Below are 19,947 nucleotides of genomic sequence, written 5' to 3'. Positions count from 1 at the left end.
ATATATATATATATATATATATATATATGAAAGGGACATTTTGGCTCCCCGAGAGAGTGAAGGACAGAAATAATTAACAAGATTATCTCACCAATAATTAACAAATAGACAGGTACTGGTTAATTAGTGGCATGAACATACAAACAAATAATAACATCGATCTAAATAGGACAAGACAAAACTCCAAGAATAAGCCTATAATTTAAATCATAATCTTGTCAAACCCCCGTACACTCACCAATATTTATTCAATGTATTTTCAACCACCATATATAAATTAAAGAGAAACAAACAACACATAATTAATTTATTTATATATATATTATAAAACAAACAATATAATTTCAGTAGCAAGAATTAACTTAAGTGACCAAAAAGTCACAAATTTGATTCTATCTATTAAAAGAATCGTTTAAACCCTAATACCCTATTATTAACCCACATAGAGCTCATAAAAACAGGTGAATCTACATTCTTATGGTGTTCAAATTTAACATTTGTGATTTACAAATTTAATTTAGTTCATAGAAAGAAAAGAAAAACAGAGGCATGTGTTTGAAGAGACAGTTTTTCTCTATATGAATAAATTGACTCCAATTGGAAAGGTGGGCCACATCAAAGAAGCTTATTGAAATGAAACCATAGAATCTACCAAAAAGAAAGAAGTAGAAAAACTCCAAACTAAAGAAGGATGCATATAAAAACAATATATAAAAAGGAGGGGCACTACATATTATGAATCTTATTCTGCAACTTGGTGTTGACTATTTAAAAAATTCCACATCGAGGACAGATTATAAATACCACAACTCATCAACTAATTCCCATTATGACTTGTGCCTTTTCGATTGTATAGTTTTTCATTTAACCCCACCAAAACCACCATCATGGTAATATCAACACTTATTTCCAACCAAATTATTCAACCACCCTTCATTAATAATAACAGAACACTCAACCTTCAGCTTCTCCGGGTCCAGCCCAAGGAGAAGGTGGTTGTGGTCATGGGCGCCACAGGAACCGGAAAGTCGCGCCTTTCCCTCGAGATCGCAACTCGTTTTCCAGCCGAAATTATTAACTCAGACAAAATACAGGCCTACAAGGGTCTAAACACAACCACCAACAAGTTGACCCATGAAGAAATGAACAACGTACCCCACCACCTCCTCGGTGTATTGGACCATGACCAAGACTTCACCCCTAGTGATTTCCGCCACATGGCAACCCTAGCCACGGAATCCATTACCAGCAGAGGATTACTTCCCATCATTGCGGGAGGATCCAACTCTTACATTGAGGCCTTGCTCGATGAAAATAATCACGAGTTTCATTCCATGTATGAGTGTTGTTTCCTTTGGGTGGATGTTTCCACCCGGGTGTTGCATTCTTTCGTTTCTGATCGAGTCGATAGGATGGTCGAGAAAGGAATGGTTGATGAGGTGAGAAAGATTTTTGACTATGAAAACCATGATTACACGAGAGGAATAAGGAAAGCCATCGGCGTGCCTGAGTTCGATTCCTACTTTAGAAGGTCGATGGAGTTAGGCCTCTCGGGGGAGGAAACTTGTTCTAAGCTTCTTCTAAAAGAGGCCATAGAGAAAGTGAAGGGAAATACACGTAAATTATCTTGTCGTCAATTGGACAAGATTTATCGGCTTAAGGATAAAAAAGGGTGGAAGTTACACAGGCTTGACGCGACAAGAGTGTTCGAATTGCAAGGTGAAGGAACAGAGGAGGAAGCGTGGGAGAGACATGTAGCACGGCCAAGCATGGCGATCCTAAGACGGTTTCTATTTGATCATGACAGACATCCTAATAATAACATGTTTTATGAGAAAGGACCAGCAACTGTTAGACAAATCAAATCCATGGAGGCAGCAGTTGCAACTGCAGCTCATTGAAACATAACAAAACAAAACAAAACAAAACAAAACAAAATACAGAGAAAATACAGAAGAAGAAGTTTACATGCAACAAATTAAGGAGGAGACTCACAGTTTTGGTGCTTTTTTCACCAGCATTTAATCACTCGATCGATCGAGTGTAAAATAATGCTTTTTGCTGTCAAGTTTGATCTGAAACTTAGTGTTGTTATGTGACAAACAGCTTTTTTTCACTGAGTGAAGAATCAAAGATAAGTTTAAGTAAATGGTGGTGATAAAATAATATATCCTCACAATGATGCTAGCTAGCTAGCTAGCTCTCTTTATGCGGTAGAGAATGAGAATAATAAATAAACAAGAAAAGACAAAGGAACAAAAAGTGCGAATGGTGGTGGGTCTCTATCTAACACTGATCTAGATATTGTTAACTAATTAGAAGCTTGCTGGCTGGAGGATCATCATGTGCTGTGACTTTGAGTGATCAAGCCTTAATTTCAAGAGTACGGACACTTCGATCAATTGTGCATGGGGTCCCATCCCATTGCATTACATTACATGTTGCCCTTGTCATTTTCATGTCATCATCCATCCCAATATTATTATTGATTATTCCATTCTTCTCGCATGTGGTGCCGGTTGGTTTTACAAAATTTGTGTTCTAATAGATTATATTAAAGGTTATATAGAATTTCATAAGTTATGTTTAATATATATAGAAATTATATTAAACTGGTAAGAAAACTAACATATTATATTTTAATATTGTGATAATATCCTTCAGAAACTTAAAAAACTTAAGATGGAAGGCATTTTGACAACTTGAGGTTGAAAACGATATTATGAAATGTTAAGGATATATAATTTTCAAGAGTAATTGTGATAGGGTGAGCAAAAAAATTGTAGTGAATGGGGCAGCGAACGATGTAGCAATGCACATGTCACCTTAGAAAAAGTAATGATAGGGGAAGCGAAAAATTGTAGTGAATGGGTAACGACGAATGATCCTCCTCATTCACTACAAATCTTTCGCTCCCCCTATCATTACTATTTGAATTAGGCTTAGTCATCGATCCTAATCACTTTTTCACATAATTCGTTACACTTTCGCTACAAAATTTTAGCTACCGGTACCCTATCATTACTCAATTTTCAAACTTAATAAACTCAATAGTGCTGAGATCCATCTAACAACATTATCAAAGTGTATTGATTAAATAAACCAGAAAAGAAGATAAAATCTAATAAAAACAAAATGGTATGGTGAAACAACAATTAAAAATAAATTATGAGATTATGAGAACCGAAAAAAAAAACATCAACAAGAAAATCTAAATGAAATGTACTAATAAATTTATTAGTCTTTCCGCCATGGTTAGAGTAACTATTGATGTGATGAAGATAACATTAAGACTATGACTATGACTATGACGGTTTGCTACTGAAAAACAAAAACAAGATTCTATTACTATGTTAGAATATAGAAAAGAAAGGTATTATTGTATTGAATGTTATACGAATTGTATATGTTATTTCTAATATATAAACATTATATTTATAAGTTTATAAGAAAACTATATGTTAATATGATAATAGATTCTAAATAACTCTATTGGACTTTCTGAACCAAAAAACTAAGAAATATTCTGAATAGACTTGGAAAAATGAATATAAAAAATGGTTGTTTAAGTAACGACAATGAAACAAAACATCAAGACACGCGTCAATGATGTTCTCGAAAGACTAGTTAATATCAAAACACGGAGGTCTCACCTTGTTGGAAAAGGTTGTCATGTTCCTCTCGAGCCAAATGAATGGACAATGGAAAGTATGGAGAGTGGAAACCAGTACATGTGCCTATCTGATTAAATTGGGGACTACATTACGTACACCATTAAATGGGAATATCATCATCAGATTATATATATATATCTTCAACTAAAAGGGGGTCCAAAATTCTATTGTCTTCATCTGAAAAAATAAAAGTTGCTTTTAGTTCGTCCATTATGCAAAGGGAGTCCCTGGGAGAAGACACAAAGAACAAATAGATAGATAGGTTAATTCCCATAAATGAGAGGGCAAGCGGCAGGCACTCAAATAAGTCAACCATATATGGACCACAAAAAGTAAAGAATTATGGAATATGTGATCTGATCAATCTTGAGGAAACTATAAATTAATTTGAGATATATCATTGACCTACAATCACTTGTTATATATATATGAACCTGCATGTTTAATTATTGTTTTTCTGGGACATATTGGTTTATGTCCATTAGTTAAATCAAAGAATAGGAATTAATTAAGGATGTAATTGATTTTGTATTTTGTAATATGGCCATGCATATCCAAATTTCATTATTTTTTCAATAGTTAATATGATCAGATTATTATATTTTATATTTTGGATGATTATTGTAATATTGTATATTTTACTTGGAGGATTATTGTGAATAATGTGTATTGTATTGAATATTTGATTAAAGGATTCTTGTAAATAATATATATTGCGAAAATTTGAATAACTATATATTTCTCATCGACACGACGAGCATGACTCTATTCGTTACAACTGTCCTAACGGTTACAGAGATGACAATGTTTTGTATCCTAACGACCACAGAACCTGTGTTTAAATATCACTATGACCATCAACATAATTATTTCCTGTCTTTTAACACTAAATAAGAGCATTGAATTATGTTTAATATATTATGTAATAATAATACTAATAAAATATATAATCTAAAGTTAAAACTCAAGTGGTATAAAAAGATTGTAATTACAATTTTATATCACATATTAAATATATGCTCAATTATTATTTAGAGTTCGAATTTGGGTAGTTTTTATCAAATGTGGTTTGAACTTTGAATTGAGCGATATAAGGCTTAAACTATCACAATTAGTCACTCGAGATTTTTTAGTATTTTCTTTTTATGAATTAATTTATCATATTTGTAAAAACAAAATAAAAATTCTCTATTTTTTCGATTTTTTTAATTATTCTAATAATTTTTTTAAAACATTCAAACCATATTCGTCAATTTTGAATGCGTATATCTCGAAAAAAAATATTTAATTTAAAACACAAATGTCCAAATTTTTAAACCGTACACAAAATTATGTTGTTTTGAAGTTTTTTTAAAATTAAATAAAAAAAATCTATCTCTATTCAAAGTTTTCAAATATTTTATTATACTACACATTTTTTTAGTTAGTCAAACCAACTCGATAGATTAGAATGTGTAATTCCCCAAATAATATTTAATTTTAAAAAAATACGTACAAAACGTCTTTAAATTTTATTTCATTTAAAAATGTGACAAATTAATTAAAAAAATAAAAATAATACGTTAAAATCATGTGGACGTTTTGTCAATTTAGATAAAAAAAAATGGGCTAAAATTTTGATAATTCGAGTCACATATGGACGTTTGAACCATATTTAGTAAAAATTTGAACCTCAAATAAAAAATGAGTTATTAAGACATTAAGTATATGTTGTATAATGATATCAATTTGTACCAATAATAAAAACACACCAAACTTCGTATAAAAACGTTGATTGTTATAACTTATTATAGGGATATCAAATGAGTACCCGTATACCTGATAGTTAAATTCGGGAATTTTAAATTGAGTTCAGAGTAGGGAAGAAAAGAAGGTTACCCAATTGGGTTAAGGGTCAGGGATGAGGATTGAAGAGGAGAAGGTTACCTGATCGGGTTCAGGGTCAAGGATGAGGATGGGGGAAGGTTACGAAATGAAAAGTGTGCAAACTAAAATTCGATATCTAATTATATTAATATTAAAAATATATTAAATTTTATTCAGTGTTAGAGTGACTTTTCACGTTAATATCATTTTTTTAACAAACAAGAAATACTCCTTTCATCTTCAACATTGCTCGTAACTATCTTTCTTCAACATTTATTATCTGTCTTCTTCTTCAACTTAGTTAATAATAACAAAATTATTATATTTTTCATTGTAGGTTAGGTAAGCTTTCATTTATGTTTTTAAATTTTAAAGTTGTTTATATTTAATAAAATTATATTTTACATTTTAATTGAGATTACTACTAGTCTTATTCTATATTAAAATTGGTATACTACTGCCCAAAACTAACTTGAGTATATTAGGGAATTGGACCTTATAACATCGCAAAAATTATCTTTTGGGCTTGATAAATGACCCATTTTTCCTTAATATTTTTCTTTTTTTTTCTTCATCTTATTTTTTTATATTTTTTTTTTTTACTATCCCGAACAAACAAAACTTCCCAATCAGCTTTAAGGTCATTTTGTGTTCTCTTGTGCATTAGGAATAATCGCGGAAAAGGGAAATTTTGCTTGATCGGGAATAATCGTGAGGAGAATAAGAAAAGAAAAAAAATGAAGAAATGACAAAAGAGAAGAAGAAAAAACATTAAAGGTAAATAAGTCATTTGTTAGGCCATAAAGGTCCATTTTGCAATAAATTTTTGAACTAGATTATTTTTGAAATTTTAGATGTTATAAGGGTCATTTCATACAATCTCCCAAACTAAACAATAAACATTATTAATGAACTAAATAAAACATTAAAGAATATAATTAAATTAAACTAAGATTTGAAATAAAACATAAATTTTCCAAACTAAATAAAACAAAAAGTAACCATAGTCAAATTAACTGGAAACAATAGTAGCCAAGCTTATCTATTTATATTTGCTACCTTAAATAAATCCAAACATGCCCTTATATTAAAACATACTTAATGACCATTTAAAAACACATATAATTATTGACATGTATTTTATTAAACTCAAAACACAATTACAACTCTAAAAAATATTTTCAAACAATTTTAAAAAATATTTATTTATTAAAAAAATTATTTAAACAAACGATAAAAACATAACATGTAAAAAATAATAATTATAAATAGAATACATTAGAATAATTAATTGACTTGAGAATCTTTAAAAAAAAAACAATAAAATCTCAACACAAATTCATAAGTTTTTCGAATCTAACACGTTTTTTGATTTCTTTCTAACTAGTACAGAAAAAAAATTATAAGAATAGAAACTCATATTCTAAGTCTTAGAAGTTAAATGATTATGAATAGAAACAAGTGATATAAATGAAACCATAAACAATAATACAAAAACAAGGAACATACATGTCGATTGAAAGTGAAATGTGAAGTTTCTATTGTACCAGGCAGGCTTAGTCTATAGTTTGTTTTTAAATTTTCAAACTTATATAAACCCATGTAATTTGGTGGGCAATTTCGCTTTCTTATATCTTAGTGAACCCGAAAAACCAAAAAGATTAATAATAATTTTGGAAAAGAATGAGTAATATAAAACAATATAAATATAAAAGGGGCAATGAATAGCTTAGCTTAGCTTAGCCCTTACGGCTTCTTCCATTTTACCGGTGGAGAAAGGAAAGGGAGGGAGACACCAGAAGACGGACTCTGTTATTGCTGCGTTTCCCCCCTCTCCTCTAATCGCTCTTATCCCCCATTTCCTTTATCTATCAAGGGAAAAGGAAATCTGCGATCAAAAGGTATATATATATATATATATATGCAATTCCATCTCTTTCTTTTTAGGTTTCCCGCGAGGTTTTTTCATCATGGGATTGTATTTTATTGTTTGACAAAAACATTAATGTTGTGTCTTTACGTCTTCTTCTTCTTCTTCGCCTCTTCAATCATTCGATCAATCTAGAATATACTCTCAAGGTTCTCATTTCCCGATTGAACACGCTTGAATAGCCTAGGTTTTCTTATTTGCATTTGGGTTTTGTTTCTTCTAGGGCGTTTCATACAAATAATAGTATGTTGCATTTCTGGCTCAAATGTTATTGATAATATTAACCTCATTTGTGCAGGTACTCCTGATGGATTTCAAATCGGTTTATAATAGTTTGCTGGAGGTTTTTCCTGAGGTACATCCCTTTTTTTATTGTGATGTACAACTTCCATTGATCTGTTGCTTACATATTCTTGATAATCTAGGGTAGTGGCTATCTTTATCATGGCTGTATAACCTTCTTACATATGATTAACCATATAAATAGTCATATGAGGTCGTTTGTTGAATCATTTAGTGTCCTCTGCAGCTCATGTCTGTAATGGTACAATCGAGGTTCATATTTTATTGGATTGCATCTGCTTTGGTATTAGCTCACTGTATATTTACTCAAATAATTCGTTTATTGGATTTCAATTGTTTTTTCTTCTAGTTACTAGCTTCTGTATATGTTGTTAATATGTTCTGTTTTCCCCTGCTTACGATGAACGTAAACACATGTAATAAAAATATAAATGTATTAGAGGAAATGAACACATGTAACAATGCTCTTCCCTTTGTTCCATGATGAACACTAGTCCCTTGTACCCTTTGTACACAATGAAAGAAATGATGAATTGTTCCATTATTAAACATGTTTTATTATTTCCTTCAACAATTTTGCAATGTTTAATGTCAACAGATAGACACACGTGTCCTAAGAGCTGTAGCCATTGAGCATTCTAAGGACGCAACCACAGCTGTGGAAGCTGTTCTCACTGAGATAATACCTTATTTGACCAAGAAGAATATTTCATCTGGCTTTCCTTCTGGTGAGTTGTATCTATAGTTGTTGCTTTAACTGTCTGAATTTGATTAAATGTATAGGGTCGTAGAAGTTTCTTTCTCTGGATGTTTTGTGTTTTAGCTACCTTATAAGAACTTCAATGCTTTTCATGCTCATCTTCTATGGACTTAATACTCCCCAGGTGTGGAGCAACGTCCAAATCTGCCTACTCTTGGGGATGATAGAAATTTAGTTGAGCTCCCAAGCTTTGCTGCAACTGCTAATGCATCAGATGGATCTTCCAATATTTGTGCTATAGGTGATTCGAGTAAATCATATGTTGAAGATGTGGTTGTAGAATCAGTTTCATCGGGAACACAAGAAGAAAGCTTTGGCACACCTATATCATCAGTAGTCAATTGTAGTTTGTTTCATGAAAACAGTGTCGAGTCTGATCTGAAAGGTGAGGATATTGTTTTCCTTGTTGTTTAATATTAACATCAAAGTTTGTTTCTGTTGAAGGTTTATATTTTGCACCACCCATTTCAGACTTCAACACTTCTAGTGATAATGGAAGTGAGAAAGGTAATCAATGCATTGATAGGCAAGATTTTGGTGAACTGTCTGTGATGGATGTCCAAGAAGATATTTTAGATAATTCACATTCAGATTCCAATCAGTTGAAGAATCCCATGTCTGGTGAGCCACAAGTGCCTGCTCAGGAATTCACACCAGACACTTCAACAGAAAATTGTCTGGAAGAGCCAACTAGGTGTGATGATTTTGAGGAATCACAAAAAATCAATTCATCTAATGAGAATGAGGAATTCACACCAGACACTTCAACAGAAAATTGTCTGGAAGAGCCAACTAGGTGTGATGATTTTGAGGAATCACAAAAAATCAATTCATCTAATGAGAATGAGGAATCACAAAAAATCAATTCATCTAATGAGAATGAGGAATCACAAAAAGTCAATTCATCTAATGAGAATGAGGAATCACAACCAATTGTTGCTTCTGCTGGAGATGCAACAATTAGTGAAGTGGCTGATTTTGAGAGTGAACATTCCTTGAATACTGTTGTTACACGTTCTGGCCAACTTTGCAGAATTGATATGCTTGAGGATATCATTGAAGATGCAAAAGATAACAAGGTAATTTGGTCTTGTCTTATTGGATTACCAAATGAATTGTTTTCTACATCCGACTAGGGAATAATTGATTTTTGGTTCAGAAGCTCTAGATGGAAATATCTAGAAATATTTATACTTAATTGATTTAATATCTACATATTTATAGGAGTTGTATATTTTTTTTTATCAGAAGCTCTTTATTGAAACTAGAATTCCAAATGTGTTCAAATATATACAAACGTTTCAAATTAATTGATGTTCACCTCTATCTCTTTATGAAAGAAGGATGGAGTTGTCATCTATATTCTTCTATAAGGATTTGTAGTCTTAATATGGTGTTACAATCTGTTTATGATTTTAATAATTAAATCTATTGCAGAAAACTTTGTTTACATCAATGGAGATTGTAATTGGCTTGATGAAAGAAGTAGAGCTTCAAGAACAAGCTGCAGATTGTGCCAGGAAAGAAGCTGCAAAGGGAGGCTTGGATATTCTCACCAGGGTTGATGAACTTAAGGAAATGTTGCTGCACGCAAAGGAAGCAAATGAGATGGTTGTCCTCTAGATATTTGTTTTGGTTTTTATTTTTTCTTTATATAAATTTCTCAACTTAAACTGTGCTGATTTAGCTACTTGTTTGTTGCAGCATGCTGGAGAAGTTTATGGAGAAAGAGCCATCTTAGCTACTGAAGTGAAGGAGCTTCAATCTCGTCTTTTCAACTTGTCTGATGAAAGGGACAATTCTCTTAATGTTTTAAACGAGGTCTCTTATATTTCTACTAGTTTCTGAATCTGGGAATTAAACTGTTTAATTTGTTTTTTTGTTAAGAAATGTATCTCCCTTTGACTTCCTCTATTTCCATATAGATGCGTGAAGCATTGGAGCAGCGTTCTTTAGAAGCTGAAAGAGCGATAAATACAGCTAAGAATGAAAAGCTGGTAAAAGAAAATGTTGCGAGAAGAGCTCTTACTGAGCAAGAGCTCGTAATGGAGAAGGTGGTGGAAGAGTCTAGGATACTGAAGCAGGAAGCCGAAGAGAACACCAAGGTATAATGTCTCAATCTTTTTAAAATTTTGTGTATGAATCATATAGGCTGTACCTAGAGCGACAATGACTTTGGATTTTGATATCTTGCAGTTGAGTGAATTTCTCATGGACCGTGGTCGTGTTGTTGACACGTTGCAGTGAGTTATTACTTTCTATTCACTATTAGGATAGAAAGTTAATTTTACTTCCTTCTTCATCAACCTAATTATATGGGTAATTAATAATTGCAGAGGAGAGATATCAGTGATATGTAAGGATGTAAAAGTGCTGAAACAGAAGTTTGATGAGAGGCTTCCACTATGCAAATCTCTCTGTACAAGCCAGACAAGCTGTCTTTTGGCTTCTTCGAACTCGTCTCTGAAGGGGGGCAGCACCATTTCACCTGAAGAGAATACAGTCCCAAGAGTTGGAATTGCTTCTGAGGATAGTCCTTCATCTCCTGTGGAAGAAAAGATAGCCCCCTCTGGTAGCGAAGTAGACTCTCTTGTGGAGGACGGTTGGGATTTCTTTGATAACCACGAGCTTGAACTTCCGTGTGATGGTTTTTAAGATCTCGAGAGGATTGGAACTTTTTGTTTGCTTATGTTGGGTTGGTTAATAATAAATAAAAGCTTTTCATCAGCTAGCTTGTTGGTGTGTGGTATTGTTGTATAGCACACTTAGTAGAGACGAATTAACTAAAAGTTAAAACATATATTGTTTTTGAAGCAAGTTTTGTTATCTTCTTCTGTACAGATGTTTTTGCTTGGTTTGCTGTACTTGTATCCTTATTTCATAGTAGAGCTAGCCTTACAAAGAAATGAATATGATAATATATTAATGATATTATCTTAAAATATTGTATTTTCAATTATATATTATATATATGCCAACATATCCTCCTTCAATTTATAAAATTTAAGATATGGATACTATATTACTTGAGACAAACAAGTAAGAAATTCAACCACTAATTTTGATTATTGATATTAATTCTCTTTGCATGATAAAAACGGTAAGTTGAGGGAATATATTTTAACTATCAATGGTATGCTAAAGAACAAGAACATATCTACAATATCATGTTAAAAAGTGGATAAAAAAATACTGTAATAAAAGATCTGTTGAATTATATATAGTATGTTTGTTCTCTAAAGTGCATATAAAGAAAGTGTATTTATAACACTATTATATATTATTACATACGAATCAGCATATATGCATAAGGCAATGATCACTACTTCCTTGGTCATACATGTCAAGTTTGATTCACATCTTAAACTTTGAAACTATAACTTTTTGTTGCCAATAAGATGAATCAAACATGCCTGCAACATCTACTTCTTCTTAGTGATTAAGCTTACTAAAACAGACATAACTATGCAAATAAACTTCTAGATCAAATAAGCTGAATCAAACTAAAGCCATAGACTGGTGAGATGCATATAAATAGGAATCTTAAATCTACAACAGAACATAAGACCCCATTTAGATTTAGTTGCAAATATGTATCATAATCATCAATCATCAAGAAAAACCATCATTTGAGTGAGTTGAAAACGTTTTCTACTCTGTCATAAGCTAGAAAAGAAGATTGAAAATATATAATTGTGTATCATCATCATGGACATCATTCAATATGAACAATCTATTATAAATTAATCAAAAACCATCATTCTTCACACCTAATTAGTAACAACTCATATCTTCTTGTCCAACTCTTTCTGAATGTCTCCCTGTAAAGAAGAAATCGTATATTACTATGAAGGGCACATAGAGAAAACACGGTAGAGAAGAGAAAGATGAACTAACCTCCATAGATAGGGGAGTTGAAGTTGGGCCATAACGACGAACAACCTTTCCTTCCCTGTTAACTAAAAATTTGGTGAAGTTCCATTTGATTCTTGATCCAAGAAATCCCCCTTTACTTGATTTCAGGAATTTGTATATGGGTGCTGCATTTGCTCCATTAACACGAACCTGTACATGCCACGCCCCCCACAAAACATACATTAAACTTTTCTTTTTCCTAAACAAAACAAAACAAAAAAAGATATAACACCTTCTTGAAGATTGGGAATTCCGCTTTGTATCTGGTACAAGCGAATTCTTCAGCATCCTCGCTTGTACCTGGTTCTTGATGCAAGAACTGATTACAGGGAAATGCTAAAACCTCCAATCCTAAAATCCCACAATCCATGACCCAACCAACAACAAAATCATTTGTCCATACTAATTCCAGATGCGGAAAAAACAAGAAAATACAATAGGTAAAGTAAAGTTTCTACCTTTCTCCTTATACTTGCTGTAAATGTCTGTCAGTTGCTTATAGTTTGAATCAGTCAATCCACTGTTTAAGAAAAACTCAAAATCAGCAAATTGAAAACCCTTTACACAATTAAAGGAAATGAAAGAGAAACAGAGATGATAATCTACCATTTGGAAGCAACGTTAACGATGAGCACCACCTTCCCCTTGTAGACACTGAGATCCACGTCCTTTCCCCGACTATTCTGAACCATCAACAACAAAACATGATTGGGAATTTAACTTGAAGAAGGGGATTAGAGAAAAGAAAAGAAAAGAAAACCTTGACTGTGAATTCATGGATGGAATTCTGTGGGACTGATTCAGAGGCACCCATTTCGATCTATCTCTTCTTCTTCTCGAAAGCAAAGATTTTTTTTAACTTATTTTAAGACCGCTGCTTTTGAAGACAACTCAGTGGGCACGATCCAGATAGGCAGACAGGTAAAGAAGACAATGAATCTCTGTTTTGACGTTTGACTCCTCTTCCTATTCTTAATGGTGACGGCAGGCACCGCTTCCACAAAAATATGACAACACCCAATTAAACAATCAAACAAACAAACAAACGTTCCTTAGCTTTCACTCATATATGTCCGTCCGTTACACACTTTTTTTTTTAGGTTAAAAAGTTTCTTTCTTTCTTTGAGGAATAAAGCCATTTTTTCTTCTTCAAATCATCCTTTTTATATATATTTTTTGACACTTGTTTCACCTGGTTTATATTCATACTTATCAAATAATGTTTTTGGGGGTTTTTCTTTGAATTTGTTAGTGTTCAAAAGTCAACTATCAAGTAAAGTCGTTAAATATCTTCCCGTTTAATTTGATTTAGCGCGGGTAATGTTAATAATATTCTCTATTTTAATTTGATTTAGCGCGGGTAATGACAATAATATCCTCTATTTTAATTTGATTTAGCGCGGGTAATGACAATAATATCCTCTATTTTAATTTGATTTAGCGCGGTAAAGTCAAATAATATAGTTCTCATGTTTAATTCAGTTTGACGTCCTGTATTATAAATATCAAATTTTTTAACTAACAAAAGTAAATTTTTAGAGTAAAAAAGTTTAAAGTATTAATATATAAAAAATATTATTTTTGTTAAGATTTTAATATTTTATTTAATAAATAAAGTGATATGAAATTAAGAAAGAAAATAAATTAAAAGACTTTAGTTTATTTAAATTTGATAGTATAATTAAATCTTTGACCCTGATTAGTACTCTAATTTCTCACGTGGATCCCTTAACTTTTCATTTAACCATATTATTGACTTTATTAAAGATAATATTCTCTACAGATCTTCAATTGCAAATTATTGAATAAGATATTAGATATCAAATAACTTTATTTGGCATTGGACACGTCCCAATTTATCATTTTTATTTATTTATCTTTGTTCAAAACACAATTTTTAATTATCACTGACTTGTATAAGATAGATTTTGATTTTGATTTTGATTTTTACTAAATTCGTTTTAGAGATTATGAATAATTGAGACGATGATACTGAAATGAAAATCTAGACTATATGATTATTGTCTAAATAGTAAACTTAAAATATGATAAACTTATAAACACCATGAAATATATGATTAATTAAAGTTGTAGTATCTTTATTTAAATTCAATATTTAATATAATATACAAATATTTAATTCAATCTAGTTTGACTTGATTTTTTTTTTGTCTCTTAACCTGTAAATAACGCTGGCATTATCTAATTAGTATGTGTTCCTTTTGGACAAGTTTATCAATTAATTAATGATGTTTGTTTTATTTGTGAGTTTAATATTCATAAGCTTATATTCAGTTTATTCGGTTTACTCTGGTTTATGTTTGATAGGATTTAATTAGTTTATACTAACTTATTCGTTCCAGATTATTCATCGTAATATGAAGTTGGAGTGAAAATTGTGTTTACACACAAAATATATTTAATTATAATTTATGCATTAATTTATTATGCAAATGCTAAATGCTGTGATTATAAGTCGAATCAAATGAGCCCTTGGTTTGAAAAAAAAAATCATTTACAAAGAAATTTTTCTTTTTAAAAATAAAAAATAAAAAATAATCATTTACAAAGGAAAATATCCGGAGATTCCCGACAAAACCCACTTATTGTGGTCTGGACTGGTTCTAATCCGAGACAAACAACCTCTTGACTAATATGGCTTAGTTTGATTCCCAAAAAATGAATGGAGTTTTCGATTGAGCTAACATAACAATATCAATAGTAAAAATTGCAGCAACTTAAACTTAATTGGATCAAACGCCACGTAGCGATAATGATTATAATCAATAAACTTGTAGTGTTTATGGCTTAATAAAAGAAAACTCAGCCATATTAAACTTATGAGTGTTCAATTAAAATTTATTTTAATAAATTTTAAATTATTTAAAAAGTAATGATAGAGAACTTAAATTTGGTGTTAAGAATGTGTCAACATGACAATATATAATTAGATTTAAGAGAAATTATATTTTTCAACTTAGCCACATTATTTTCAACACCATTCGTTAAACCAAATTTTTGTTTTTTATCATTACTCATATTTAAATTTGTTTAATTAGTATTGATTTAATTGAATGATATTTTTTTTTATAAAATAAAAATCAAAACCTTTTAATATAAAAATATTTTAATATTTTGATTAATAAATTAAATTAGGTAAAAAAAAATTTAATAAAATGATAAAAAATAAAAAAATTTAAAACTTGTTTGATCGGTCAATTCTTATAACTATATTTATCATAAATTAAAGGTACCTGAAAATGATAAATGAACCTAGATAATTTTACTTTCAAACATGTTTTTTTTTTCAAATCCAATTAATTAAGATCAAACAAATTAAAGGTACCTGAAAATGATAAATGAACCTAGATAATTTTAGGTTCAAACATGTTTTTTTTTTTGTTTTTCAAATCCAATTAATTTAGATCAAACAAGTTTTTTTTGTGGGACAAGGGAATCTAACCTTAAAACTTATACATTTTATCTATTTTTTTTTTTATCAATTAAATCATTATTATAAACAAACAAAATACTCTATCATTTAATTATTTTATAAGTAATTAGATTTTTTTTAAATTAATTTTTAATTTTTACATAAAACAGAGTTTTTTATAAAAAAAAAAACAACTAATTTTATCTCCAAATAACGAACATGAAACTATCTATTATTAAAAATGGCTGAAATAAGCTCCTCCATTAAATTTATGCCTCCAATCATAGAGATTCCAAACAGTCCCACCACCGTTGACAGATGTCTAAAGTCAAGGTGGGACACGCGTCTCCTTTTTAAGAAGCCACGCCTCCAATCATCATAATTTATTTATTTTTTCCTTAAAAAATAAAATTAATAATATTCCCACCAGTCACCTCTCTACAGATATTTTAAATCCACGTATTATTACCGCGTTAGATATTTATATATGGCCAATAAAAATGTTTTTTTGGATAAGACACGTGTTATCCCCTAATAAATTTTGTATTAATCTTAAAATTGTAATTATAAGAAAGCAATGTGATCAGACCACGTGTCCAATCCACCACGCGATATCCGACACGTGTTAGAAATGAGTGCGGGATATTGTTTAGTCCGTCATCGAATTAATACTCGCCACGCGTCCTTAATTATTTCTTGAAAGTTCTATATACGGAAACCTTCCATCTTCACGCCGCCGTAAAACCCTTGGAGAAGAAAAAAAATGAGTGCGAATCAGAGACCCAGACCGAGTGAAGAAACCGACTCATCTGACGAGTCAGGAATTCTCAACGAACGAGTTCTCGTCCTCGTTTTCGAGTTTCTCAAATGGGACATCCATTCTCTCTGCCAAACGGCGTCGGTTAGCCGCCGGCTTCGAGCTATTTCAAAACGAATCCTCTGGAAAAACCTCTGTTTCTACCGGGCGCCGCGGATGGTGGGCGCATTGACGGGTCAAGTCAGCTCGAATGTCCGAATCGGAGGCGGATGGCCGGCTTTGGCTAAGCTGCTTTATTTCTGTTGCGGCTGTCAATCGACTAGGAATTTCCCTATCAACGAACAGTTACCGGGTCATTTTGTGAACGCGACCCGGTTTTCGAAAACATCGGGTCAGAGTTTTTTGACGAAGAAGTGCAGGGGAGATCTTTTATATGTAAGTGATCCGTGCGAGCATCCTCCGACGGGGGCGAGAGAGGATGATTTGGGGATTTACAGAGGGGTATTTCGGGGATTTAATAGATCTAGGACTAGAGCTTGTTTGATATCGAGACAGGTAGCTTTAGAGGAGAGTACCCGATGCCCGTATTGTAGGGTTCGGGTTTGGAGCATGACGGCAGCCCGACTTATACCCAGGAGCGCCGCTAAGAGACTCGGGTCGGACGGGGGATTGGAGTATTTTGTTTGTCTTAACGGTCACTTTTACGGGGCATGCTGGTTGGTACCACTTTCATCGGAGGAGGAGGAAGAGGAGGATGATGAAGAAGTGTGAATTAATTAAGGGAATGATGACTATTTATTTATTTTTATTTTTTTATATATTTATGTCGTTGTCTCTTCCTGCATTTAGAAGAACAATAATGAAATTTTGTTTGAATTATGATGATGAGATTGATTAATTATGTTACTAAAGCTTTTTAGCTAAGGTAACTAATTTTGTTGCAAACAATCCCGACAGTATGATGATTTTGACGCAGTCTTTGTTTCACATTTATAGTATTTTATTTTAATGCTTATAAACTATAAGTTACTCAAAACTAAATATGATGATTCTGATTCAGTCTTTGTTTCACATATATATTATTTTATTTTAATGTTTATAAACTATAAGTTACTCAAAACTAAATATAAGAACACGATCTATTGTTTATTAAGCTGGATCGAGCTTTAAAGATGAACCATACAGCAAAATATACCCTTTCTTTGCCGTTGTGAGTGATGATTGATAGAAGTCCTGGATTCGCGGATATTAACCGGGAAACTTCCCGGATAAAAGATTTTCGCTTTGTAGACGGAATCGTATACTCGGAGTGATATCCGGTTTGTTTTAGCGGCTTGCTTTATGATTGGATTTTCTGCCTGGTGGGGGTTGGCTCCGTCACCCTTGCTCGAAACCCCGTCAGCTATCTGCGCACCGGATCTAAAATTGGTATCTGGCGTGGTTCAGGACACTTTTATAAACCGCATTTGTAGTTCTCATCATGTCACTAGCCCATGCGAATGCGGAGAGCCACTCAATAGCGTGGCTAAAGATCTATTTGAGGAACCTGCTACCCTATCGGTATAAAAAAAACGGGTAGGGTAAAGGCGCTTTCGGTCTATTTCGCTTCTATACCCTATCGGTATGATTCTATGGAAGGATAATGGGCAGATCTATCCATTACTATTTCTCTTTTAGCAGCGAAAACGAACAATAATAAAGATATTATTATTGCCTATTTTATACTAATTTATTTTGGGCCACCCACTTTAACCTAGATAGTCTTATTGGTAGAACCGTCCTTGACCTAGACAAATGTTCAATTGAATGGATATAAATGTGGTAAATCCAATAATTAAAATATATATGGATATTTTTTTCTCATGCTAACAAATTTTATTTTATGTGAAATGAGAAAAAATATATATATATATATATATATATATATATATATATATATATATATTAAATTAGGGCCTTGTTTGATCTTAGGTTATTGGGATTTTATCAGGGATTTATTCCAAATAACTTTGTTTGTTAAAATTAAGAAAAAACCAATTTTTTAATTTTTATTATCAATAATACCTCCTAGCTCTATTCTCCTCTTTCTCTCTCAATACATTTTAAAAATATATTAATTTAATTTATATTCAAATAAAATTTAAAATATAATATAATAAAATAAATATTAAAAATTATATATATATATTAATATTAACTTTTATTAATACATCAATTAAAATTTAAATAAATATTATATAAGATAATATAATATATTATAATTTTATTTATATTGTGTATTTATTTTTATTTAATATAATAATATAAAATTTTAAATGAAATTTTTTTTATAATATAATAACCAAAAATCAAACAAATCTATTATAGTATTTATTTGAAAGAATAATTTTAACTTAATTTATACAAAAATATATATATATATATATATATATATTTAATTTAAATGAGATATATTTATAAATTAATTAATATTTTTTATTTAAATATATTTAATTTTATTTTCTAATATAATTATTTATTAAAATAAATTTAAATTTTAAATGGTATATTAGATAGTATAGTTGGTTATAATTTTATTTATATTTTGAATTTATTTTTATTTAATATAATTAATATAATTTTTTAAAATGAAATAATTTATTGATTTAAATTATATGAAAATAAATTTTATAATGTAATAAAATAAATATAAGATATATATATATATATATTAATATTATTTTTTAATAATATAAAATAAAATATTTAATTAAAGGTAATTTTAGTATTTTAATTTATAAATGGACTAATTTGATTTGAAATGTGATGATTGGGTTTTAGGATAAAACCTAAATTTTATTCAAATAACCAAAGATCAAACGATGCCTAGGATATAGTGTTTGATAGAGCCGGCCGTGTCAATTCCCTATCTAGAAAAAGGAAAAAAAATAATCTTATTTTGGATGAATGAAACTGGCTGAGTGACAGCGGGTCTTTGACTCTTTATAATTAAAAAATATATATTTAATAATAATAATTAAAAAACACAAAATTTTAATAAAAAGATAAATATTTTTAGTTTTAAACCCACTAATTAAAAGAACCATTTCTTATTCTATTCATATTTTAAATAATTTTCCACAAACTGTCTATTTTTTCATTCATTTTTTTAAATTACCCAACTTCTTTCTCTAAAATATTAATTAATCCTTTAATTACTCTCCCTCTCTCTTAACTATTAATTAAACTCTTTCTCAATTAACTAATTAAATATATTATATAAATATTAAAATAAAATAATACATATATTTTAATTTTATTTAAATTTAT

The 19,947-nt window shown here is 30.6% G+C and overlaps 4 protein-coding genes across 6 annotated transcripts; 3 read left to right on the top strand and 1 right to left on the bottom strand.

Moving 5' to 3' along the window:
* Positions 1-853: 853 nt before the first annotated feature.
* Positions 854-2,220, top strand: LOC124932494 (adenylate isopentenyltransferase 3, chloroplastic-like). The gene has a single exon (XM_047473133.1). The coding sequence runs from the start codon at positions 888-890 to the stop codon at positions 1,899-1,901; it is 1,014 nt and encodes a 337-aa protein (XP_047329089.1). The 5' UTR covers positions 854-887; the 3' UTR covers positions 1,902-2,220.
* Positions 2,221-7,275: 5,055 nt separating this feature from the next.
* LOC124930197 lies at positions 7,276-11,373 on the top strand. 3 transcript variants are annotated; one of them, XM_047470555.1, is made up of 11 exons: positions 7,276-7,441; positions 7,769-7,825; positions 8,372-8,501; positions 8,658-8,918; positions 9,005-9,177; positions 9,280-9,612; positions 9,971-10,144; positions 10,238-10,354; positions 10,459-10,638; positions 10,730-10,776; positions 10,870-11,373. In XM_047470555.1, exons 2-11 carry the CDS (start codon positions 7,778-7,780, stop codon positions 11,186-11,188), a joined length of 1,782 nt encoding a protein of 593 aa, XP_047326511.1. In that variant the 5' UTR covers positions 7,276-7,441; positions 7,769-7,777; the 3' UTR covers positions 11,189-11,373. The 3 variants fall into 3 exon arrangements, with proteins under 3 accessions (XP_047326511.1, XP_047326510.1, XP_047326509.1); XM_047470554.1 differs by having other exon boundaries at positions 9,005-9,279; positions 9,346-9,612; XM_047470553.1 differs by having other exon boundaries at positions 9,005-9,612.
* Positions 11,374-12,167: 794 nt separating this feature from the next.
* LOC124930198 (probable glutathione peroxidase 4) lies at positions 12,168-13,393 on the bottom strand. The gene is made up of 6 exons (XM_047470556.1): positions 13,209-13,393; positions 13,055-13,131; positions 12,907-12,968; positions 12,681-12,799; positions 12,431-12,598; positions 12,168-12,354 (listed from the first exon to the last, which is right to left on the bottom strand). The coding sequence occupies exons 1-6, from the start codon at positions 13,260-13,262 to the stop codon at positions 12,319-12,321; spliced, it is 516 nt and encodes a 171-aa protein (XP_047326512.1). The 5' UTR covers positions 13,263-13,393; the 3' UTR covers positions 12,168-12,318.
* Positions 13,394-16,601: 3,208 nt separating this feature from the next.
* On the top strand, positions 16,602-17,613 carry LOC124931893 (EID1-like F-box protein 3). Its single transcript, XM_047472471.1, has one exon. It carries the CDS (start codon positions 16,645-16,647, stop codon positions 17,407-17,409), a length of 765 nt encoding a protein of 254 aa, XP_047328427.1. The 5' UTR covers positions 16,602-16,644; the 3' UTR covers positions 17,410-17,613.
* The last annotated feature ends 2,334 nt before the right edge of the window (positions 17,614-19,947 follow it).

The sequence above is a fragment of the Impatiens glandulifera genome, chromosome 3 (assembly GCF_907164915.1).
Source record: "Impatiens glandulifera chromosome 3, dImpGla2.1, whole genome shotgun sequence".
Classification (NCBI taxonomy): Eukaryota; Viridiplantae; Streptophyta; class Magnoliopsida; order Ericales; family Balsaminaceae; genus Impatiens; species Impatiens glandulifera.
This window is presented reverse-complemented; position numbering and strand designations above follow the sequence as displayed.